At 38.3% G+C, this 25,170-nt stretch overlaps 4 protein-coding genes across 5 annotated transcripts; 1 reads left to right on the forward strand and 3 right to left on the reverse strand.

The window, feature by feature from the left end:
* Positions 1 to 618: 618 nt before the first annotated feature.
* Positions 619 to 2,780, reverse strand: LOC106390277 (actin-2). 2 transcript variants are annotated; one of them, XM_048743572.1, is made up of 5 exons: positions 2,581 to 2,780; positions 2,136 to 2,207; positions 1,665 to 2,058; positions 971 to 1,584; positions 629 to 887 (listed from the first exon to the last, which is right to left on the reverse strand). In XM_048743572.1, exons 2-5 carry the CDS (start codon positions 2,193 to 2,195, stop codon positions 822 to 824), a joined length of 1,134 nt encoding a protein of 377 aa, XP_048599529.1. In that variant the 5' UTR covers positions 2,196 to 2,207; positions 2,581 to 2,780; the 3' UTR covers positions 629 to 821.
* A 2,384-nt stretch (positions 2,781 to 5,164) lies between these two features.
* LOC106393493 (glutathione S-transferase T3-like) lies at positions 5,165 to 14,276 on the forward strand. The gene is made up of 3 exons (XM_013834190.2): positions 5,165 to 5,330; positions 5,433 to 5,928; positions 14,054 to 14,276. Exons 1-3 carry the CDS (start codon positions 5,165 to 5,167, stop codon positions 14,274 to 14,276), a joined length of 885 nt encoding a protein of 294 aa, XP_013689644.2.
* Positions 14,277 to 17,083: 2,807 nt separating this feature from the next.
* LOC106394873 (RING-H2 finger protein ATL78-like) lies at positions 17,084 to 19,328 on the reverse strand. Its single transcript, XM_013835424.3, has one exon. The coding sequence runs from the start codon at positions 17,907 to 17,909 to the stop codon at positions 17,235 to 17,237; it is 675 nt and encodes a 224-aa protein (XP_013690878.1). The 5' UTR covers positions 17,910 to 19,328; the 3' UTR covers positions 17,084 to 17,234.
* Positions 19,329 to 21,646: 2,318 nt separating this feature from the next.
* On the reverse strand, positions 21,647 to 23,178 carry LOC106394574 (RING-H2 finger protein ATL77-like). Its single transcript, XM_013835143.3, has one exon. It carries the CDS (start codon positions 22,460 to 22,462, stop codon positions 21,833 to 21,835), a length of 630 nt encoding a protein of 209 aa, XP_013690597.1. The 5' UTR covers positions 22,463 to 23,178; the 3' UTR covers positions 21,647 to 21,832.
* Positions 23,179 to 25,170: the final 1,992 nt, after the last annotated feature.

Here is a 25,170-nt window from a genome sequence, read left to right on the forward strand (position 1 = left end):
TCATAATTGAAACAATGTGTTGAACCATGTACCAGGATCCACGGGTCACTTTTGGGTTCAAATTTCTGAGTAAACAGAAAGCCCAAACATGAAGCTCAAATATATTATGAACAATCGTAAATGAAATCGTAAATGAAACGCAGCGCATTGTGAGATGGGACACGTGTCACGCTGTCGACGCTCGACTTTCTGACCTGGATCCTAGGTGGAATCACAGGAGGGTCACCACCATTTCTTTATATATATATATATATATATATAGATACCCAGCCCTAGCTCATAATTAGTAAAAACAAGATCAATTTGAAATTCCTGTGACTTTATTATAATGTCGTCTATCATGTAAAACTATAATATCAAGGTTTTAGTAACCAAGAGATGCACTTTGGAACTAGTTTTGCTAAACTATAAATATCAAAATGAATATTAATGTGTTACAATATGTGATGTCAATAAACTATGAGATTTAAAAAGATTGTGCCACAGTAAAATCAATAGAAGCGTATCTCATACAATACGTATATTAACAAAACAAAGAGTATCAAAGGTTCTTCTTCCCAGTGTTGAAAGAAATTATAGAAAAATAAGACATCAAATCGGTCACTCGAGTAACAAAAACAATGGACTATAACGCAAAACGAAAGCTGTTTCTTTCAAACGCAAACGTAAGGTAAAAACCCATAAGAGTTTTGTTACACGCAAGTGCACAGAAACAAAAGAAAGAAAATGAAACAAACAAATGGAGAAGCAAATAGGATAGGAAAAAAAAAAGAAACTTTGATCCCATTCATAAAACCCACAGCTTTTACTTGAGAGAGAGCTTAGAAGCATTTTCTGTGAACAATCCCTGGACCTGCCTCATCATACTCAGCCTTGGAGATCCACATCTATTCAAGAACAATCATATAAATGATTATCAGTGCCTTTAGTTATAAGAAAATAAATAATCATGTTCATGTCAATGTCATACCTGCTGGAATGTGCTGAGGGAAGCAAGAATGGAACCACCGATCCAGACACTGTACTTCCTCTCGGGAGGTGCAACGACCTTAATCTTCATGCTGCTTGGTGCAAGCGCTGTGATCTCTTTGCTCATACGGTCCGCAATACCCGAGAACATAGTGGTTCCACCACTGAGCACGATGTTACCGTACAAGTCCTTCCTGATATCCACGTCACACTTCATGATCGAGTTGTAAGTCGTCTCGTGGATTCCAGCAGCTTCCATTCCCACGAACGAAGGCTGGAACAAGACCTCCGGGCACCTGAATCTCTCAGCACCGATGGTGATCACTTGCCCGTCGGGCAACTCGTAGTTCTTCTCGATGGAAGAGCTGGTTTTGGAAGTCTCCATCTCCTGCTCGTAGTCGACAGCAACGAAGGAAAGCTTCTCCTTGATGTCTCTCACAATTTCCCGCTCGGCTGTTGTGGTGAACATGTAACCTCTCTCGGTAAGGATCTTCATGAGGTAGTCAGTAAGGTCACGACCAGCAAGGTCAAGACGGAGGATGGCGTGGGGGAGAGAGAAACCCTCGTAGATTGGCACAGTGTGAGACACACCATCACCAGAATCCAGCACAATACCTGTTCCAAGGAAGAAACAATCAGCGATCAATGAGTACAAAACAGAGAAACCAAAGAGGCTTGGCTTAAGATGTACTAACCGGTAGTACGACCACTGGCGTACAAGGAGAGAACAGCTTGAATAGCAACATACATAGCCGGAGAGTTGAAAGTTTCAAACATGATCTGAGTCATCTTCTCTCTGTTAGCCTTTGGGTTAAGAGGAGCCTCGGTAAGAAGAACCGGGTGCTCTTCAGGAGCGATACGGAGCTCATTGTAGAAAGTGTGATGCCAGATCTTCTCCATGTCATCCCAGTTGCTCACAACACCGTGCTCGATCGGGTACTTCAAGGTGAGGATACCTCTCTTGGACTGTGCCTCGTCACCGACGTAGGCATCCTTCTGGTTCATCCCAACCATGACACCGTGATGCCTTGGCCTGCCAACAACACTGGGGAAAACAGCCCTGGGAGCATCGTCGCCGGCGAAACCAGCCTGTACATATAAATTATAAAGCCATCAAAAAGGAGAACATTCCACAGATCTGATAAAAGAGAGGATAAGTAACTAACCTTGACCATTCCGGTACCATTGTCACAGACGATGGGTTGAATGTCATCAGCCTCAGCCATTTTTTTAATAAGCTGCACAAATGAACCACGATCAGACTAGCTTTCTACTCAACCAACCACAGTGTCTGGTGACCGAAGTCAACCCACTAATCTTGAATACATCCATGAACAGAGTGTTCCTTAATCGGTTAACTTCATACTCAAAACTTCACCTGAGTTCAAGATTTCAATCTAACCTTAAGAGTACAGATTCTAATTGGTAAAAACAGTGAATCTGAATATGGATCTATGCCTATAGAGATCAAGATCAATCATCAAGACTAGTCAATCTAAAGATGATCGGTCAACTGAGGTTCGATTCTCCGAATATCATAACGGATCATAGATTCGAGTTCAACCGATTCCAGATCTAGATCCAGCAGATAAAGTAGATCCAGAAAGTTACCTTGAATTAGAAAGATCGGAAGAAGAAGAAGAGATCGAAGAAGAACTAAGGAATCAAGACGATTCTCTCTCTCTCTCTTTCTTCTCGCTTAGTCTTCCTCTCTCTCTCTCTCTCTTTCTTTCTTCGTCTCGCTGAGGATAACGAGAGACAATTCAAAGAGGGAGAAACAATGTTGAATTTAAATAGGCGGGTTTATTATCTGTACAACTTTATTTTCGGCCTTTCAAAAAATAAATAATAATCGACAGGGACGAATCATTTCGACCACAAGAACAGATAACGTGACCTGGCTGTCAGACAGCCTTTTCCCTCGTGTTAACTGTATGTACTTAACTGCCCTTTTTTTAATTAATTTTAATCATCTCAGCCGTTTGATTAATTAAGATTTATTTTCGTCATCCGTTGGATTAGTTAAGATTTAATTTGTTTTGCTGAGGTGGCTCCACTGTGATCGGTTCGGCCTAAAATGACAGCTCCATTTTCTTTTATTTTTTCTGATTGTTTTTCTTTTTTTCTTCTTCTTATTAGCTAGTGTTAAGCAAGCCGATTCAATCCAGGCAACGATGGTCGTGGTTGCTTGTTCGATTAAATTTCACAAAATTCAACTTAATTTATTCATTTTCTATTAGGATCGAATCGTTTAATTTTATTTTTGTAAGTGGAATAGTAAGATCAGGCCGTGAAAGAAAGTGACTTTCATGATGTGTTAAAATATAATATTTCATTCCATTCACGACTAATGTATTAAATAGTTCCTACTACATGTACATCCGAAGTCGTCAAAACTATTGTAAATTATTTATACTATATTTGCTGACACACAGATAAGAGTTTCTGAAATAGTTATTTATTGTTTACCATATGTCATTGCTATAAGCCTATAAGTAATGTTAAATACATGGAGTCTAGCCCTTTTTCTAGTGCCATATATATCTCTATGCAATTAGATAATGATAACCTATATAACCTATCTATCGATACAATTGAGATATAAGTCTTTTCTAACGTTACTAACGGGTATCTTGACTCTTGGCACGGAGCTATGTATTAATAGTTTTTCTATTACGAAATAGATATAACCTATGAATTTGAAGTATTTTAGGTTACAAATGCATGTATTACGTGGCCAATTTCCTCTGGACCTCATTCTATAGTTTTTCAGGGACCACATCTTAGTTAGATTACAAACTGAGTGTATTTTATTTTTTTACAAACTTAGTATATATAACGTATGATCGTTAGATCATATCATCCTAGGCATAACAAGTTAAAGTGTTAGCAGTAACGCTGCAATCCTCATATTCAGTCCCTAAAAACTAACAAAATTAAACGACTATGACCCATCCTCATTAGAGCACGTTTATCGCCAGCTCTTAGAGGAAGATCTTAGCTTAATTTTGATTAAAAAAAAAGAACAAACCGGACATTAAGGTAAACGCGTCTCTTAATTAAGCACTCGAAGACACGGTTTTTAATGGCTACGTGTCACAAAAGCATTGGAGAGAGGAGAGGTGGTGTTTCACGGTTCCGTCTCTTTCTTTCTTTTCCTTCTTTCTCTCTTCTTTCTCTCGATTCCTCCGCGACGAAAATGGCGATATCTCTCCCTGTCGGTGGCTCTCCTCAACCAATCGGCGTCTATCTCGGTGGCTCTTGTTGACGAAGTAAAACGGCGTCTCCTCTACCGGTTGCTCTCCTCGAGGAAGGATAACGGCGAGATCTCTCTCGTGGGGGTTCTCGGAGACGAAGGAAAACGGTGAATCGAAAGGTAAAGATGAGTTCATATGTTTTAATGTTTGAATATTTCAATTATGTATGTCTTTGATTGTGCTCTTTCATCGTGAATCTTAAGAAGTTCAATGTTCTGATTTGTTTTGATATTTTTTCTGTTTTTGTGTCTTGCGAGTGATTGAGAAAGAGGCATGATCGAGGATAAACCTTTCTCTTCGTCAGACAAAAATCCCCACTTCTTGTTCATAAAGGTAAAACCTTTCTCTTTGATCATTTGAATTGGATTAAACTTCCTCTTGGATCTGTTGATTTAGATAAATCATTGCTTAAATTCGTTGCTGGTTTGTGAGTTATGATGCGATTGTTTTTGATTTTAATGGTTGTTTGAAATGAATTTTGAATTGGATTAAACCTTTTTCTTTGCTCTTTTGAATCGGATTAATCATGATAAATATATTGGTTGGTTGTTTGTGAAATATGGTATGATTGTTTGTTGATATTTACTCATGTCTGAATAGAATTGAATTGTAGTTTTGTGTTAGGTTAGGTATTAAATAGCTGCTTAAGTGGTTTGCGTGAGATAATGGTAGGTTTAGGTAATAAATTGATTTATGGTTGGACTGAAATGAATGGTGTTCTGTGTAGAAGGAGGTTGTGTGATGAATGCTTTTAGATATATGTCTACTCGGTTATGGTTGGTTGTGATCAATGCGTTGATCCTTCTCTTCCTTACATAAACTGTGTCTCTTCTCTTCCTACTTTCTCACCTCACTTCTTTTCTTTATCTCTTCCTTGTTCAAACCGTGTGCTTCTCTTTCCACTTTTTTTTTCTCTCTTCCTTGAGCTTACTTCGGATATGGATTCTTATCCATCTACCCAGAGTTCAAAATTTGCTGAACTACTTCATAGTCAACAAAGCATTTCGTTCGGTAACTATGAAGATAATGTCTCACTATCTTCATCACAACCTCTGTTTCAACGCACGCTAGGAACCAAAGATAGTGGAGAGACTGCTACGGAGAGTAGAGAATGACGGAAGTGGACGCCAACAGATGATATTCTCCTCATCAGCTTGTTGTTAAACACAAGCAAAGATCCAGTCGTTAACAACGAGCAATAATCAGGCGCTTTCTGGACAAGAGTAGCAGCATACTTTGCGGCAAACCCTCCAGTTGTTGGCTGCGAGCAGAGAGAGCCTAGTCATTGTAAGCAACGATGGCACAAGATCAATGATCTTGTGTGTAAGTTTTGTGGAGCCTATGAAGCTGCAAGCAGAGAGAAGAGTGGCGGTCAAAACGATAATGATATTCTGAAACTAGCTCATCAGATTTTCTACAATAACCATAAAAAGAAATTCACATTGGAACACACTTGGAAGGAGCTCTGGAACGACCAGAAGTGGTGCGACCTTGCTACTGCTAAAAACGATGGGACCTCTAAGAAGAGGAAGCGTGATGACGGTGCTGATTCGTCAAGCTCTCAAGCTACTGAGAACAAGCGTCCAGTGGGTGTTAAGGCCGCAAAGGCTCGCGGTAAGAAGACATTGGCAGAGGAGAATGCTCTGAAAGATTTTGAAAGTATGTGGTCTATTAAACATCAAGATTTGGCAATGAAGGAAAGGTTATCGGAGATGAGTCTTCTTGACAGTCTGATTGCAAAAAAAAACCTCTTGCTGACTATGAAGAAGCACTCAAGCAGAAGCTAATTAATGACTTGTTGTCTAGCTAATTAGTATAAGTATAAGTCTAGCTAATGTCTTTGTTTCTCGGATTATGTCTAACTAATGTCTGTGTTTAATGTACTTGTTATGCTTAAATTGTGCTTGTTATAAAATTGTTTTCATGCTTTACTACAAGGATCTTTTTGCAATGGGTATTTTTCTGTTTATATACGTTCTGCTTAACTTGTTATTGTCATGAAAACAGTTCTGCTTATTTACGTTTGTCTATCTTTTAATAATGCATGTGAGAGAGTGGACCTTTGGGAGCACCCGTGAGAGAGAGAGAGAGCTGGTCATCAATCACGAGCAGCGACAATGGTTTTGTATCCTTGAGTCACATGACAATGAGAGAGTGGAGCATTGGGTCAGTGTTGTTAGAGTGGAGCATTGGGTCAATGTTGTTTGTATTTGTATGTGTTTGTTGTATTCTTGTGTCACGAGAATGTGTTGTGTCTGTGTGTTCTTGTGTCTCTATTGTTTTTATTTGTATGTGTCACAGGAATGCTCTTGTATGTTTGTCACGAACAATGAATGTGTGTGTGTGTGGGCTCTTGTATGTATGTGTCATGAGAATGTATGAATTGTTTCATTCACACTTTATAAATCTGATATAACAATACTTTCTCCATCTCACAACATTTCACACTTCTCTCCATTCTCTTTCTCTATTATTCTCTTTCTCGCAACAATTCATACGTTTTTCCACAACAATTCACACAACTCTACATTCTCTTTCTAAATCTGAAACAATATATAATCTGAAACAAGAATCTCAAAAAAACCTTTCATGGCATCATCTTCTCACAACACTTTCGAGGGTAATATTGATAAAACTTTCGATCAAAAATTTGAGAATTTGTGCTATGTTTATGGTGAGCAAGAAGATGAAAGGAAGACAAGGAAAAAATAGTTTTTATCGAAAGAAATCGTGAAGAAGACCATCTCCGGTTATGGAATGATTATTTCAGTGACACTCCAACATATCCCAAAAATCTATTCCGACAACGATTTAGAATGAACAAGCCATTGTTCATGCATATTGTTGATCGCCTCTCTAATGAAGTTCAGTTATTTCGTCAAATGAAAGACGGTATCGGAAGGCTTGGTCTCTCTACACTTCAAAAGTGTACACCAGCTATCCGTGTGTTGGCATATGGTTCTGCGCTTGATGCGGTCGACGAATACCTCAGGCTCGGTGCAACCACTGCTCGGTTATGTGTGGAAATTTTGTGGAAGCAATCATAAATTTGTTCGGCGATGAGTACCTAAGAAGACCAACACCGGCTGATCTTCAACGTCTACTTCATATTGGAGAGCTTTGTGGATTTCTCGGGATGATAGGAAGCATCGATTGTATGCATTGGGAGTGGAAGAATTGTCCCACCGCTTGGAAAGGGCAATATTCTCGTGGTTCGGAAAAACCCACAATCGTTTTAGAGGCGGTTGCTTCATATGATCTCCGGATATGTCATGCGTTTTTCAGACCTCCAGGTACCTTAAATGATATTAATGTTCTTGATCGCTCGCATGTTTTTGATGACATAATAAATGGTCAAGCTCCGCAAGTGAATTTCTCGGTCAACGGAAGAGAGTATAATTTGGCTTACTATCTCACCGATGGTATTTATCCGAAATTGGCAACTTTTATTCAATCTATTCTGATTTCACAAGGGCCAAAAGCAGTTTTATTTGCTCAACGTCAAGAAGATGCCCAAAAAGATGTGGAGCGTGCTTTCGGAGTCTTGCAAGCTCGATTTGCCTTTGTTAAAAATCCAGCACTTTCTTGGGATAAAGTCAAGATTGAGAAGATTATGAGAGCATGTATCATACTCCATAATATGATATTAGAAGACGAACGAGATGAATACACTCAATATGATGTTTCGGATTTCCAACAAAGAGAAGGCAGCGGAAGTTCACGTGTCGATCTCACCTATTCGACAGATATCCCTACAAATATCGCCAATCAGATGGGTGTTCGAACAAGAATTCGTGATAGACAAGCACATCAACAACTGAAAGGTGATTTGGTTAAACATATATGACGTAAATTTGGACGTGATGAAGACACCGAGATTTGATGCCTCTTTGAAATTATTATCGTTTATTTTAGTAATCTTTGTTTTTATGTTTTTATTTTAAATTCTATGTTTAAGACGTTATGTTTGACTTTGCTTTATTTAATAAATAAATTTAATCTTTGTTTAAAATTTTATGTTTTAAAAAAAATTAATATTTCTTTTTTTGTTAAGAATCTTTATTAAGAAACTACCATTAAACCACTCAATTAATTAAGTGTTTCTTAACAAAGTTTCTTATCTTTCATTTGGGAGTTAAAAATTCTCTAAGAACCATTAAGTGGGTTTTACCCAAAAAGTCAACTTTATGTGATCCACGTGAATCGCACATGCTGAGTACAATCGAATCAGGCCAGAGAGAGAGAGAAAGTTGGAAAAAGAATGTGGGAAGGTTAAGCTGGCACGTACGAAAACGTTGTGTCCATCATTACGAAACTACTTGTGGTCTTCATTGCTGCTATTATGATTACATTTGATTCTCACTATTTATTATATGATGAGGCAGACCATGTTCATGTTTTTAGCATAATATAAAAGTAACCTATATGCTGTCAAAATAAATAAATAAATCTCAATATATAAAAGTTGTCGTAAAACGAAGGTTTTAGGTCCGAATATTTCTGTATCTCATTAATGAATAAGTGTTCCCTTCTATAGGAGAATTACAAGATAAGTAAAAAGGAAAGTATCCAAAACCAAAATCCACTAGGATTAGGAAAACTAATAATACATAATAATGGAAAGATAATAATTACAAGGAAAAGGAAAAATGATTTCATTTTCTCCAAGCCGCATCTCTCTCTCTCTCCATGTCATGACCGACTCTCTCTCTCTCTCTCCAAGTCGTGGGCAACTCTCTCTCTCTAGTTGTATGGGCCGGTTATGGACCGGACCGGTTATGGACATCCACTAATTGAATTATAACACTCCCCCTTGGATGCCATAACCATTCAGGATCGTAGTACGCTTCATGTTGCCTCATTAAAACCTTATCAGGAAAACCCAGTGGGACAAAACCATGATGAAGGAAAAAGAGTACAACACGTACTACTCCCCCTGATGTGGACCTCAGTGGAGGTTTCTTCAGTCTACGCATCTGATGCGTGATCTTTCCTGAACGTGCAGGTAGGGAGTAAACAAATCGGCCAAGTTCATTACTGAACCGCAATTGGATTACTTTTGACCTTTCCGGTCTCTTCTCATGTCTTCTGACATCGTGTGTGCGTGGTCAAGAAGTGGACCTTTGGTTGTCGACTACTCTTAATTAGGTCGGACAGACTAAACACACTAGGGACAATATATATACTAAGCATGGTACTTATGAACTTATAGTCTCAGGTCGTAAACCTATGTTCCGGTGTATCTACTACACGGATGTGTACCCAATATCTCTGTCCATAGATCTTTCTTTATTATCATCGACTATGCACTAATCTGATCAATCCATATTGAGTCATAGACTTCTTCTATACATGTTTATAACTTGTCTCATGAGTGTTCTAGATCAAGATGTGATCAATGATTATTGCTGTAATGAGTTTTATAATCTCATCAAGCTATGGCTCTTCGGCCGAACACACTCATGAATCTCGATCAGTAATCTCTCTTGCATTCGGTAACGCTATTGCAGTCTTTTATCCATACCTTGATGGTGTCCCATGACCTTTGTTGCCGTGGATCATACCACGCATATTAGGTCATGGACCTCGGCCACATGTGTTTATGGACTACAACACGATGGCTGATCTTTCTTTTCACTAGCCATGATCAAAGAAGAAGGGCCGGACGCCTACACAGATTTAATTGATAATTTGTATCAATCAACTAACCTTTCTTTAGGCTGGTTTAGTATAAGTAAACACAAGGAATTCAAATCTATTTTATAAGTATATGGACTGAATTGGATTGTTCTTATACAACTCCTTTACATAATATATGCAGCTGCTTTGTTTCAGTCCATGAACAGCTTAGGAACAATGTTGTTCTTTATCCAGTGATCCATATGCTTCTTACTACATCAGTGTATGTCAATCTAATTTCTTTCTTATGACCAGACCTTTTGTCAATTTTAAAAATCTGTAGCAGCATCCACCACATAGGAGTTTATCTCCTTATAATTTGTTCCTTTGGTCTCTGTGAGTATCCTTGTGTAACAAGCTATGATCAAATGCTGTTAGTAGGAAAACATGAACACCTTTACACCTCGTGATCATGTACCATCTCTCACGGTTTATTTTCCCTCACAAGACCCATCTATTTCACTGGTTTATCAGATGGCATTTCTGAATATATGTATGGACAATACGCCTATCTCTTCTATAGATACTTTAAAACCCCACGTTTATCTTTCAATCTAGTCTTTAATCTTTATGAGTACTCTTTCGTGGGTTCATGATCCTCGTTTATATCTTTAAACTCAAGTGTTACTACTTTATGTATCCTTATACAAATATAACTCTCATGTGTCGACACTTATATATATGTGTGGTTCCATTGTGTTCCAGTCTTCCAGACATGATCTAATCGATTTGAGATTTCATTATCCAGGACCTTTGTTACCTAGTAGCTTAGCATCCCAAGGTACATGGTTTGGTACCTTAGATGTTTAGCTGCGCAGCCTTTTCTCAATGTCTGGTATGGTTTCTATTTTGACCTCGGATCTGTATTCTATGCACCTTTTCTTTCCGAGGTTCCTTATCTTATGGAACACTTTGGTCTATCTTGTATAGACTCTGTAGCAACTTGACTATGTCTCTAGGACATCAGATTTCGTCTGGTGCTAAGCTGGTTATGACTTAGTCATTCTTTTCTTTTCTTTTCGGGTCAGTGTCTGGCATCTCGATTAGCTAGCTATGTATAATCTTTTCTTTCTTTGGACGTCTATAATTCTAATCCAAGGATCTTTGGCAAGACAATAATGGTTGATACCATTCTGTTTCTTATCATTCTTTACTCTTTACCAGCTTATAGCTTTCTCCTTTTAATGTTGGATAGTCGGATTCATTGATCATGCAATCCGTGTACCTGGCCACTTTCTGACCACTCATATTTGGCTCAAGGTCTCTTAGAAGTCGTGGGAGAAAGTCATACTCTTATCCAACATATATTCTCAATCCTCTTCTGAGGTTCCATCTTAGACGACACATATGTCTGTGGTGGTTTATTCAAAGTCTCTTAAGATGGTATATGTCTTGTTTATGACCCGTATTCAATCTGAGATGGGAATATCTATGGTCACTTAAATGGCCTGATGCATCTTAACTTTATATACATGTAATTCATGATGTCCCTAAGCTTTATAGACTTTAGAGTCTGAGTTATACGGCCGAACCTTTGTAGGTAATGGCCTTTGCGGCCAAGCCGTTTATAGCATGGTCATAGACCATAGTAGTACACAAATTTGTAGTATTGATCATGGATCACGGGTTTATCCTCTCTCCCCCTCATGAACATACTATAATTTTGTGATGCTTAGGACAATAAAGCCTAATGAGTTTCCCTTTGTGTACATGTTACACAACGTGAGATCTTATGGGATAACTCTTTGTGCCTTTTCAATATCAATCTTTGCATCAAGTTTAGACTAGGATGGCTAATCCGGTCATGCCATATAGTGTATGATTTCCGTGGGATATATCAGTATGGTCACCACGACTCTTGCCTCTTATCATACTGATTTGTAGCATAGTTTTGATCAGTAGAGTACGTAGGTATAGTCTTGACCACTATCTCATAAGGTCTTAGGTGTTTTCTTTCTTAAATCTGAAGGAACTTGTTTCCTTTTGCCCATTGTTTCTATTTGGAAACCATTTTAACTCAATGGGTCACACATTCTTTGGGTGTATATAATGCCCTTTAGGCAATGCCTTGGCCATAGATTTCTTACTAGGCTACTATACTGTACCATAATGCCCTTTAGGTAGTTTCTTTTATCAATCATTCACATTATCAAATAAGATCAGGCAAGATATAATAGTAATGAACTCAAATCAAATCTATTATTTTATATAAAATCGTGAATGATAATTAGGTTTAAAGCAAAACACAAATCAAAGACTTTAAACAAATGTCGAGATCTTTCTTAGTTAATAGATAAGCTGGCCACACCATCTGTTACATTGGACACATCTGCCTTGGATTCATCTTGATCCATTGCCTCAGGATATCTCATCTCACTACTTTTCTTTAGCAACTTATCATTCTCAATTACTGTTAGGCAAGAGACCAGGTTATTTGTAGGTGGTAAAACCTCTTTCTATGTAGATATGTTTTGACAACAGATCTCCTGGATGGAATGTGGAGTATGTCTTGAATAACAAATCATCATCTGTTACCACTTCACCACATAGTCTCAGGCTGTAAAAAACTTTGGACAAAGCAAAGTGATACTCGGCCACAGACTCAAAGTCTTGGAATCTGATACTCATCCATTCATGCCTGACCTTTGGTAATAACACCATTGTGTATCTGGATTTTAATTCTATCCAAAGGTCACGAGGATTCTCAATATATAGATACTGATTTCTCAGATCCTCAGTGAGATGATGGCGCATAATTGTTATGGCTCTTAGCTTTTCACTTTTAGTTGCATAATCACCCTGAATGATACTCCTACCGAGTCCTCTTGATTTCAGGACAACCGAAGTGTTCATTTCCCATTCTAGATAATTTTCTCCAGAGGGTTTTAGAATGGCATAATCCAAGGGCTCAAATCTCGGCATCTAAAATCATATTATCAATCAATTCATGATTTAGAATTCATGCAACCAATTCAAAATAATCAGTGCATATGATTTCATAAGTCTCTCGACCAAAACACTTTACTACTCGACCATGGTGCGAGATAAGTCGAGAATGAAAGGTCTATATGTGATGCTTAGGCCACACAGCCATTTTGATGTGATACAACGATCCTAGAGATCGGTTCATGAGATATGCAAACAAGGCCACATGACCATTCAGATATGGTGTCTCACTAGACCACAAGGCCAAGCTATGATGCATTAAGCCACACGGCTTTCTATCACATGCTGCAAGCAAGTTATCAATCAAGGGCACAAGGCCGCGAGTATGAGCAATGCATCGGAACGATTAGGCCACATGGCTGTTCGGTATGATTCTTAACAAAGCCACACGGCCACACAATTCATATTAATTAGGTTTTTAGTTTTAAACAGTCAAACAATGCCTCACGGCCAAAGTATATGCCTCACGACCAATGGGTGCAATAGGTTTAACTCTTATGCATTTAGTTAACATGTAATTTCAATCCTAAGACGGTTTGTTTCTATCAATTCATGATTCAATCAAACAAACAAACCAATCGGCCAAGCAATGAAACAAATCATGCGGCCACTTGATTTTAGTTTCAATACAATCCTAACATTAGATTCTAAGTTCAATTGTAATCAATCAGTAGTGATCAGGTTCAGATATGAATGCAACAAGGCCACACGGCCACATGATATGATCTAGAACAATTAACCTAGAATGTATCAAGGCCATAAGGCCACAACTTCAAATTCGATTTCTAGGTTTTTTATTTTAGGATTTTAGTTTAAACAAGATAAGCAATTCAGATTCAAGTTTAAAACAATCCTAATCATAGTTCTAGGCGATCAATCAAACACTCAAGTTTCAAATCAAAAATTAAAACCAATTTTCCAAATTAGGGTTTAGGGGATTTCGAAAACTTTGATCTTTGATCAAAGGGATTAGATTTGAGATTCAAAAACCTTAAAGGTTATGATTTTAATTGATCAATGGATCAATCTCGATTTAGTGTTTAGGGGATCAGACTTATTCGAGCTCCGATTTACTCTTTAGGGTTTGATCTATTATCCTATGGCTTTCATCTTAAGGATTAGATTTTAGGGTTTCAATCTTTACAAACAATCCAAATTCAATTCTCATGTTCTTAGAATTAGGGTTACCTTTTTGTTTGCAGGTTGTTGAAACCGGACCACCAAGATGAACGGATGAACCTCAAGCTGCACACGGACGGACGCGAGCTGGTTGCTACCGAATCGTCGTCGGATGCGAGCGGGACGCGTCTGCTTCCTATCGGGTTTGCGAGCGGCTGCTTCCTATCGGGTTTGCAAACGGCTGATCAAGAATGCGAGCTGGCTGATGGGGAACGCGAGCTGGCTGTGATGCGAACGGGAAGCTGAGGTCGTCTAGGATCAGGAACACCTTAGGGCTGGAGCTGATCGGATGGTGACGAGCTGGGACGCGAGCAAGAACGGATTAGGGTTCGTCGGGTTCGGATTAGGGTTCCAAAGCAAATCGGCGCGCACTTTATCGGGGCGTGAGGGCGCGTAGGTGGTCAGATCGAAAAACGGTTTGCACTGAATGATTCCTCTTGGCAAGAGCTTCGATTTGATATCTTGGTCGTTTTCTGGGTCTTCACGGTTTGGGAGAACGACCCCTTTGAAGTTCTGAGGTAGATTCCTTTCGTTTTAGGGTTTTAGGGGTTTTGTTTTAGCCTCAGGGTGTTAGAGGCTATCGTGCTGATAACGTGTTGTAAAACGAAGGTTTTAGGTCTGAATATTTCTGTATCTCATTAATGAATAAGTGTTCTCTTATATAGGAGATTACAAGATAAGTAAAAAGGAAAGTATCCAAAACCTAAATCCACTAGGATTAGGAAAACTAATAATACATAATAATGAAAAGATAACAATTACAAAGAAAAGGAAATATGGTTTCCTTTTCTCCAAGCCACCTTTCTCTCTCTCTCCAAGTCGTGGCCAACTCTCTCTCTCTAGTTGTATGGGCCGGTTATGGACTGGGCCGGTTATGGACATCCACTAATTGATTTATAACAAAAGTAAAATATACATAGCAGGCCACGTTCATGTTCTTTTGTTGGAGAAAAGTCAATTAAGGTTAGTTTTTCTCTGGATTTAGAATGTAATTAATGGGTTGCTTGATCCTAGAGATGTATAGCTTTTTCGATCCCTCTCAACTTTGCTAGTAGTGGCACGCCACAATCATGAATCCACCCATAAAGTGGTATTGCTTTTTTTGGAATATAATTTAGTTACCTCTAAATTCATGTGGTTTAAGGCTTTAAGCTTACATGTAACAATAAAATGAAATGGATACTATATTAATACTTCATTTTTTTTCAACCACGAAGTTCCAGATTTATGCTTTTTCAAAACAAAAAAAGTTCCAGATATATGTATCTAATAATATATTGTTTCCATCGATAGTATACTTTATATTTAAATCTGTATAAGCAGTAGTATAAATTCGTACAACAAAGAAAATGATACACGCATATGAAGCATCTATCCCTACAATAATGTAATATGAAATTCGTTTTGCTAATTTTTATTTTAAATATTTTTAACCAACTTATTCAACAACTTACAAATAACGCAGTTATGATTTCATTGTTAAGATAACTAAATTAAATAGTTGAAAATAATTAACCACGTGCTAGTGGTCGGATGGTAGCACGGCGTTCCAGCGTCGCTGAGCGAGCTGAGTTCGAATCCGACTATATTCAGATATCCCTAACAAGTGATCACTGGTAATTTAGCGGTTTAATTTTTGTTGAAAATAATTGCTTAAAAATAAACAAGAAATAATGCCATAGTTAAGTAGATGAACCGAATTTTAACGACTACCATTTATTGCTTTATAAGAGATCAAGTCATCTTCATATAGAGGAGGTTAAATACATGATGGAACATAAAATGGGAAATAAAGCTCAAAGTTTTTTATATACTTTTACAAAATGAATGACGTCGTTCAATTATTAAAGTTATTGAATTCTTGTTGGAAAGAAATGTTAATTATTATAAACAAAACATGACAATAATAGATGAAGACCTAACCATTACTTGTTTATGGTGATTCAGTTCACGCGAACCATTCAAATATCCGGTACACCGTACACCGGACGCTTACGGGCTATGATCGTGGAAGATCAACTCAAGGAATTATGTAGAAGTAGAACTAAATTATTGTTTTTCAAGCAACAAATGATGATTATACTGTTTAGTAAACTTTGGTATGTTGGGCTTTATCAATAGGTTCAAAAAAGACCTGACTATACAATCTTTGGTTTTTACCTAATGCACAACTAGCAAAAGCATTCATGTATAATTGGTTTGCTATTTCTTTTTGAATTCCAGATGTCCATGTCTATATTTAGTTGAAACTGAAAACCATGGGCCTTTGGACCATAGTTTGAAGCAGTTTGTCAAGTTTACTCAACTAATTGCTTGTCTCTCTCGAATACTCCAAGATTGTCTCTTTAGGTGCAGTACCAGTATAAGCCACACCATTTTTGTTGGTACTGTTACATTTGATGCTCACTCAGTGGCTTTTCAGTCTTGAATGATTGAATTTTTTGGCACTTAATGTCTATAGATTCTGTAACCTCAATTTTGATATTTGACAGCACCAACACTGGTTGTTAATTCATCGTACCATTTTTACTTTCTATCTTCTGATTTGACTCTATGGTGGTTTTCTTGCTCAGATTCCATTCTTCTTTAAGCCGTTTGTTCTAGGTGTGTCACCTATATATCTTTCTCAATCTTGGACTTGTTCTCATTTGGGTGGATTATATTAAAGCATCTTTTCTCTTGTAGGGTCTTTTTAGTATTCCTTGTTGCTTATTTTGGTCACGTTTTTATATTATCCGATGCCTACTCACTTTAATACAAGTTTGATAACCAAACAAGAAAGGTCTCCTTCTTGTTCTTTAGTTCGAAATTATTTTAATTTACATAGCTTGTTATGTTATTAATCAATATGGTAATCACTATTAAACAAACAAGTTAGTGGCATTACATGATTAAGGATTTCTCTGAGTTGATTTTATACTCTCACTTAAGTGTTTTGCCTTCTTAATTAGCTTCCTTATCTTTGGAGTTTGAGTTGTTTATGATTTCATTCACTCACGTGACTCTAAATTTTTCTACTTTTGTGAAATGTACACTACTTTCAGACGTTCATGAGTGAACAAAGCAACATGTCATACATAATCTTTAAAACTGTACAGTGGAAATGAGAACGCTCTCTTGAATCTATATGAAACTACATATAAACCCTGATTTTATATATCAAGTTTTACAACATAACTGCACCCAAGTCTACTTGGACTGTATTTAGAAACCGAGTATCAATCTTTCTGGTCCTAATGGTGCTATATCCACGCTAATGATGCCATTTGGTGGTTGATTACGTGATGAGGACGCCTCACTGCAGCCAGATATCTTTTGGCTAGTCTGAATGAGGCAGTGCCTGCATGTGGGACAGGAAGAGTGTGAACTTAGCCATTTGTCTATACACCGGACATGGAATCCATGGTGGCACTTTGGCAGTAGCTTGACTCGCTCCCCGGATACAAACTCCGAGAGACATATGGCACACTCTGTACCTAGGCCAGGCAGCTTAAGCTCTGTAGAGTAACTTAACGTCTGGAAACTCTTCAAGGCTTTTCGTTTGACCCCTGTGTTGGCCAAGCGAACTGCGAGCTCGTTACTAGCTTCGGATGATAACAAATTGGAGTACCTCATCACCACTCTAATGATGGAATGTAGTCCAAGTGAGCAAACTAGTGCAAAGAAGAGAACTGATAGGACCATGACAACGTTTGTATCAAAGCTCATATGGTGGGCATAAGAGAGTGAAGCTTCTTGAGTGTCTGCAAATGGGGGCGATGCTATGGTAGGTGGTTGGGAAGATGTATGAAGTAGTAGTCTTCTTGAGTAAAAGTTTCCAAGAATATTTTGGAAGAGCACACTTGGTTTGATTGTGGGAGAAAAAGTTGCAGTCGACATGATAAAAGATAGATCTTCTAGGTTGCATTGCAGGTTCTATATATATATAGTGGAAAGGTAAAGGTTTCATATACTTTCTGATATACAATGTAAATTAGTTTTAATCAAAAAACTTTTGAATTAGTAGAGGCCCTTTGGTGTACTGTTTTATTTATTAGTCTGCACCTTATATAGTTATATGGATTATCCACTGAATTTGTATGATCTTAGTGTGCTTTCTTATTGAGAATGGACCCTTCTTACCATTTACTGCAATTGTAGACCCATGTGGCAGTAAATTTGGCAAATCAAATCCTCAAGAGTTGCTCATAGGGACCCATGAGCTTTAGCTGGAGCAGCCATGAAGCTTCCCTAATCTTTGAAGTAGCATTGAAATATACACCTGTTGGGTGTATACTGACCTTTCTCTGTTCTGTCTTAGATATTATGGTTTTTAGTATATCTTATGCCAAAAAATGTTTGATGCAAACAATTTTTTAATGACTATGAGGTTCTAGACCCTAATTCTTGTACATCTTCTACGATGAGGCACAAACTATACTAAATTAATTCTCCTTAATATAACAGATCTCTCCTAACGGAAATCAAACCTATGACTATGTGATCCAAGAGTTTAGGTAAACTCTTTGTTGGTATGTTTGATGCAAACTAAGTTATGCTTGTGACATCCATCTATACATTATCTTGAATTAGATCTAACAAAATTATCTCATATTCTTTCATCGTTATTATGTTTTTCTTGGTTGGTTGTTACTTAGACCATAATTAACTCCAGTCTCTTAACTGAGATTCTTAGTTTCGGCTAAGAGACGGTTCTTAACTTTTTTTAGATTTTAACTAAGAAAAGCTAAGAACCGTCTCTTAAATAAAAAATATAAGAGTCGTTTCTTAGCCGAAAAGTGTAAAAAAAAAAAACAAAACAAAAAGTGTCAAATCATGAGTTAAGAGACCGGGGTTAATCATGCATATTCTTATGTGTTTTTGGGACACTGATTCCAAGTGATGCATTAGTTAGTGGTAGATTTTATGTATATTGATGTTGCAAAGCAGGGGAGATCTATCTTTTTGGCACCAGTATCACTCTGAAAATTACTTAAAGACTGTAAGCCTATCTGAAAATGATTTGTCTTTTCTTTTGTATGTGCCACGAGGTTCCATATAACAGATAGTGGACTGTTTTCTTATCCCTTCCTGAAAGTGATTAACTTTGCCTTTGTTGCTTTATGTTGCTTGGAATACCATGTGATACTCGTGCGTTCTTTGGTTGACATTCTTTATTTGGTATTCTTCCTACTACGTGATTAAGTGAAGGAGTAAAATGTCAGTAGATTAAAGTTTAGAGCATGATTTAATGCTGTATCAGTTTACTGCATCTCTCCAAATGGCTTGAGAGAAATGTAACTTAAGTGGATCAGCTGATGATGTGATAGGGTGGTAATTGGAGGTATCCAGTATCCTTGGGACACCAATATTAAGAATATTTTTCAGAGTGCATTTGATTTTGAATTGGTTTGGCCTCATCGAATGTGTTTGAAGAGATCTAAACTTGTTATGTGAGCGCGGTAATTAAATATCTTCTTGTGCTGGAATTTGCTATTCTCTAATACAAAGCTTTTTGCTCTTTTAGTTCTATTATTGATCTTCAATCTTTAGTTATATTATTGGCCACCAAATTTTTTTTGTATAGAAGATAGGCTTCCAAATTAAGGAATTTTAAAAAATATATATTTATATCCCTTAAAATCTCAGATACGGTCTCTGGTTTGTCAATGAAAACCACGTGCCTTGTACTCCTGCCCCTACACAGGTTTGGCTTTTTAGGGTAATAATAGATGGTTCGTCCCCTCCCACCAAAGGAACAAGGGCTTAATTGAACACTATATACAGTGAGTGAACCAGTTTCTCATTAATAAAAGGTTGATAATGATTGGTTGCTTTCTAACCAGCCTCGGTTGTTTTTGTAGTTGTACAATCTTAGTCCAACGGGTAGTTTTTTTTTTTTTTTTCTTTTTTTTTAATATATATATTTAATAAATCATCCCCGAAGGGCAATCAGAATCTTACAAGTTCCGGTGTACCGGAGAAACATCAATACATAGGTTACAAGTGATTTGGACTCGACTAAAATACAGCTCAAGCAAAACAAAGAGGAGCTTAGGTTATGGGAAATAAGACAGAGGAAGACTACTCCCTCCTTCGATAGACACCGTGACCCCATAATCCAGTTTCCAGTGACTTCTCACGGCGGTGGTGTCAACGGCCCGCCAGATCCGTACCAGTTACCTTCAACGGAGCCATCCTCGGAGTGTCCCGCGGCCATAAACGTCGACCTCGATACGGAAGCCAACTCCAAAACCCTAACCCGCCGTTAACCGTGACAGCTTCACCGTCTCACAGGTCCGATGTATTGTGTGTTCATCAACTCTTCATGGCGGAGGAAGGAGGAAGACGAGCCGGCGAGATTAAGGACCTAAGAGAACCGCCATCTACAGAGGTGAGATCCACCGACACTGCCAAACCAAACCTTCCCATCGGATATTAAGCCCCTACCCCGATGACTGACTTGCGGTTCCGGTGGGTCGCCGTCGTCCTCTAACAGTAGACTCCAACCATTCACCGACGAATCCCGACGAATTACCAGAGCGGTGGAGCTTCATAGGAATTTCCGCTTCAGAAATTCTTCCGAGTCGCAGCGAGAAGCGAGAACACCTCTAGAAACACCAGATCTTGCATATTCCGTCTCGTTGTGCTGATTCCGTTGAGGGGGAGACCACTACAAACACCGACGAGGCCGCCGGAGATCCGCAGTGGCTCCATCCTTTTCAATCGGAGATTTTAGGGTAGAGAGAACCATGTGAGACGCGCGTGTAATACAACGGCCACTCAAATGCCACTAGATTTGTATATTCGTCCAACGGGTAGTTTAACTGCAACTGTCGAGTGTTGACCACTGTAAAGTCCTACGTTACCTGTAAACCAAATTCTTAAGTTTTTAACTAATGTATTAATTACCACGGTTTGATACTGAAGCTTTTCATTAATGTCTCTTTTTTTTTGTTCAACTCCATTAATGTCTCATACCACGTGTGATGTGCGTTGCCTCTTGACTGATATATTACAAGACTATAATTAAGCATTCCTCAAAGTAGCTTTTAGGTTTGACTATTACCCACTCCCGTAGTGACTTAGGTGGGTTTCCTTGACCTTATTACGGGTTGGGTCCCTTACCCTATACCTTTCCAGGCACACTGAATTGATTTCTTTATCATTAGGACCAATAATCCATAATATAGTCTTACCCAGTATACTTACCATGGGGTCGGTTTTGGGGCATATAGATGTTGTTACTATACCAAGGTTAATGAGTGGATGCAGATGGATTTGTAACTGATTAGCGCAGGCCTAAATGGAATCATGTAGTCTTTGTTCTGCTTCGTCGTGCAATACTTTGGCGTCCCTGAGCTCCATAGAAACCATAACTTTCAGACCTTTCAAAAGTAGTAGTAGTAGTTTTTTTTTTTTTTTTTAATGATACAAAGAAAGAGTTTAAAATGTAGAGTTCAGTCACATGGCAATGTCATCTTCACTATCAGGAAGCTGCGAAGGAACCGAAAAAAGTAGTAGTTACTTAGTTTTACTCTATGTTTGAGATATGAATATGCAGGAGAATTATTTGAAAAGAATTTATCAAACATTTCTTGGTAGATGATGGTTTTGATTTTAATTTGAGTATCTCATAGGAGTAAATAATTTAAATATTGATGAACTTATGATGCCACGGGAAGCTTAAGATAAGCTCTCTTTACATTTTGGGTTTCAAGAAAAAATAAATAAAAAGAAAAAGCTCCATTGTGTCTGACTTTGGAATTCTATTGGCTAGGAACATAAACTGTGTTCAAATCTAATTGTTTTGTTGACATACTCTAGCTGTTTTCTCTATAAGTATTTACTCTTGCTTCATGTTCTAGAGGAGCAATCATGACATCTATCCTCTCCGCTGGTGTTGCTACAACCTGATCAGCTTCATCCCCTAAGATCTTGTGGCATGTCTCAACCAGAGAGTGTCTGCATTTCGGACAAGTCACATGCTGCTTAAGCCACTTGTCGATGCAGCGAACGTGGAAGCCGTGATTACACTTTGGAAGCAGCCGTACCTGTTCTCCAGCTACGAAATCAGACAAGCAAATGACACACTCCTCACCGAGCCCTGAGAGGTTCATCTCACGTGAGTATTTTATTACCGGGAACATCTTGAGAGCTTTCTTCTTGACCCCTTTGTTTGCTGTTGCTGAGCCACGTGGTGTGGACGGGCTAGAGATGGGATCAGCGATCATGAAACTCGAGGAACGTCTGAATATGCAACCGATTACGTAATGCAACCCGAGGGAGCCGATGATACCGCAGACAAGGATAGATAGAACCATGAGAACGTTGCCGCTCAAGTTGTTCTTGTCAGGTATATGAGCTTCTTGTTGGTGCATGTAGTGATCAAATGGTAGTTGCTGAAGCAACTTTCTGGAGATGAAATGTTCTTGGAAGACTTCAGAATACATATTTATTCTCTTTTAGCTTTGCTTTGGTTTCTCTTGTGATGTTTTGCTCTGTGTTTATTCCCTTGGGTGATTGAAATTGGTGTGTATATATATAACTTTAGTGCTACTTAGTTAGTGGGGGCTATAAGAATTAAATATTTTAAAGAGCATTTAGTTGTTGGTTTTGGAAAGTTCATTCTCTATCTCTTAAAATGAGATGAGGAGTTTGGGACCCAGTAAGTGCCTAGCCAATGCTATGAGTCCTCGTGTGCATGTTGTGCCTCCGTCCATATCTTTTCCAAATACAAAATGCTTTTGTAGGGACATTCATTTAGTGTTGTTTTTTTTTGTCAACAAATTTAGTGTTGCTAAATAACTTGTATATCCCTTTACATAATATAATATAAATAAACGTGATACCTGTTATTGTATGAATGTTATTATAATTATGAGGAAGGGACCTAGTTGTATCTCTATAGTGATGTGGCGAGTTGTAAAGGAGTGCTGTGTTTGTGCTTTTATAATTCTCTGTATTATACAGTGTACTTCTCATTACATGTGCCGTGTCGCTTCATAATTCTATTTATACTGTTAAAAAAGTATGTACAAAATCTGGCTTTTTTAATAAATCAAAAATTTAGTTGGTTTTCTCGAGTAAAATTTCCTAATCTTGGAGATGATTTCAAATAAGGTCAGTGAACTTATTTTATATCACTACAAGAAAACATCGATATTCTGACGGACATTCCGACGGAAAATGAAATCCTCGGAATATATCGAGGAATTTCCGAGGAAATTCCGAGGAAACACAAAATTGGGTTTCCTCGGAATTTCCTCGGAATATACCGACGGGATTCCGAGGAAACTACAGTCCGTCGGAATATTCCGAGAAAATTCCGAGGAAAACTCTGTTCCTCGGAAAAAACCGATGAATTCCGAGGAAATATTATAGCCGTTGGAGAGCCGTTGGGGGATTTTACAAAATTCCGAGGAAATTCCGACGAACTAGTTTTGTCCGTCGGAATTCCGTCGGAATTTCCTCGGTATGTCGGCAGGATTTAAACTATAAATACAAGCACTCCTCTTCCTCTTCATTCACTTCATATCTTCATCCTCCCTCTTACTCTATTTACACACGAATTTGATTCATAAAAAATATGTCTTCTTCAAATTATTTTCGTTCTTGGATCGATCGACCTCATTTGGATCCGAACACGAGATTGCTTACGGAAGAATACCAACGAGGTATAACTGAATTCATGGGGTTAGTTCACCGACAACCGGAAGCAAAAACAGGTATGTTAAGATGTCCTTGCTCTAATTGTAAAAATAGAAAGGTTATTAAAGAGTGGGATGTTTGGACTCATCTATATTTGAGTGGGTTTACACGAAGTTACAAAATTTGGTATCATCATGGGGAAACTGATTATGAACATGGTAGTACTAGTGAACCTCAGCCAGCGGTTAGATTAGAAGAACCAATTAGAACGGATGTAGATTATGGTGTAGGTACTGAGCAGATGGTAAATGATCATTTTAGAGGGAAAGATTTACCCAATGCAGAAGCTAGGAGATTTTATGATATGTTGGATGCTGGAAAGCAACCATTGTACGAAGGTTGCAGAGATGGTCATTCAGCTTTATCATCTGCTACAAGATTGATGGGCATTAAAACAGATTATAATTTGGCTGAAGACTGTGTGGATGCGATTGCTGATTTTGTAAAAGGTATTCTACCCGAGGATAATGTAGCTGGTTCATAAAAGCAACCATTGTACGAAGGTTGCAGAGATGGTCATTCAGCTTTATCATCTGCTACAAGATTGATGGGCATTAAAACAGATTATAATTTGGCTGAAGACTGTGTGGATGCGATTGCTGATTTTGTAAAAGGTATTCTACCCGAGGATAATGTAGCTCCTGGTTCATACTACGAGGTTCAGAAACTCGTAGCTGGTCTTGGTTTATCGTATCAGGTAATAGATGTATGCAGCGACAACTGCATGATTTATTGGAGGGTGGATGAACAGCGGGTTACATGCAAATTTTGTGGAAAGCCTCGTTATAAAGATACAATTGGAAGAGTTCCAGTGCCATATAAAAGGATGTGGTATTTACCTTTGACGGAAAGGTTGCAGAGGTTGTATCTGTCTGAACGCACAGCGCAACCAATGAGATGGCATGCGGAGCACTCAACAGATGGTGAGATCAGACATCCTTCAGATGCAAAAGCGTGGAAGCATTTCCAATCAAAGTATCCCGACTTTGCGTATGAGAGAAGAAATGTCTACCTTGGATTATGTACTGATGGTTTCAGTCCGTTTGGCAAGAGTGGAAGACAGTATTCTCTATGGCCCGTCATTCTTACACCATACAACCTCCCCCCAAACTTGTGCTTGCGACGAGAGTTTTTGTTTCTCTCGATTCTCGTTCCCGGACCAGAGCATCCTAAGAGATCACTTGATGTGTTTCTTCAGCCACTAATATATGAGTTGCAACAACTATGGGCTCAAGGTGCTGAAACATACGATGTTTCGTGTAAAGAAAACTTTCAAATGCGGGCAGTACTAATGTGGACAATAAGTGATTTTCCAGCATATGGTATGTTGTCTGGATGGACAACGCATGGAAGGCTATCATGTCCATATTGTCAAGATAACACTGATGCTTTCCAACTAAAGCACGGAAGGAAAACGTGTTGGTTTGACTGTCACAGGAGATTCCTACCA

This window comes from Brassica napus, chromosome C1, assembly GCF_020379485.1.
Source record: "Brassica napus cultivar Da-Ae chromosome C1, Da-Ae, whole genome shotgun sequence".
Lineage (NCBI taxonomy): Eukaryota > Viridiplantae > Streptophyta > Magnoliopsida > Brassicales > Brassicaceae > Brassica > Brassica napus.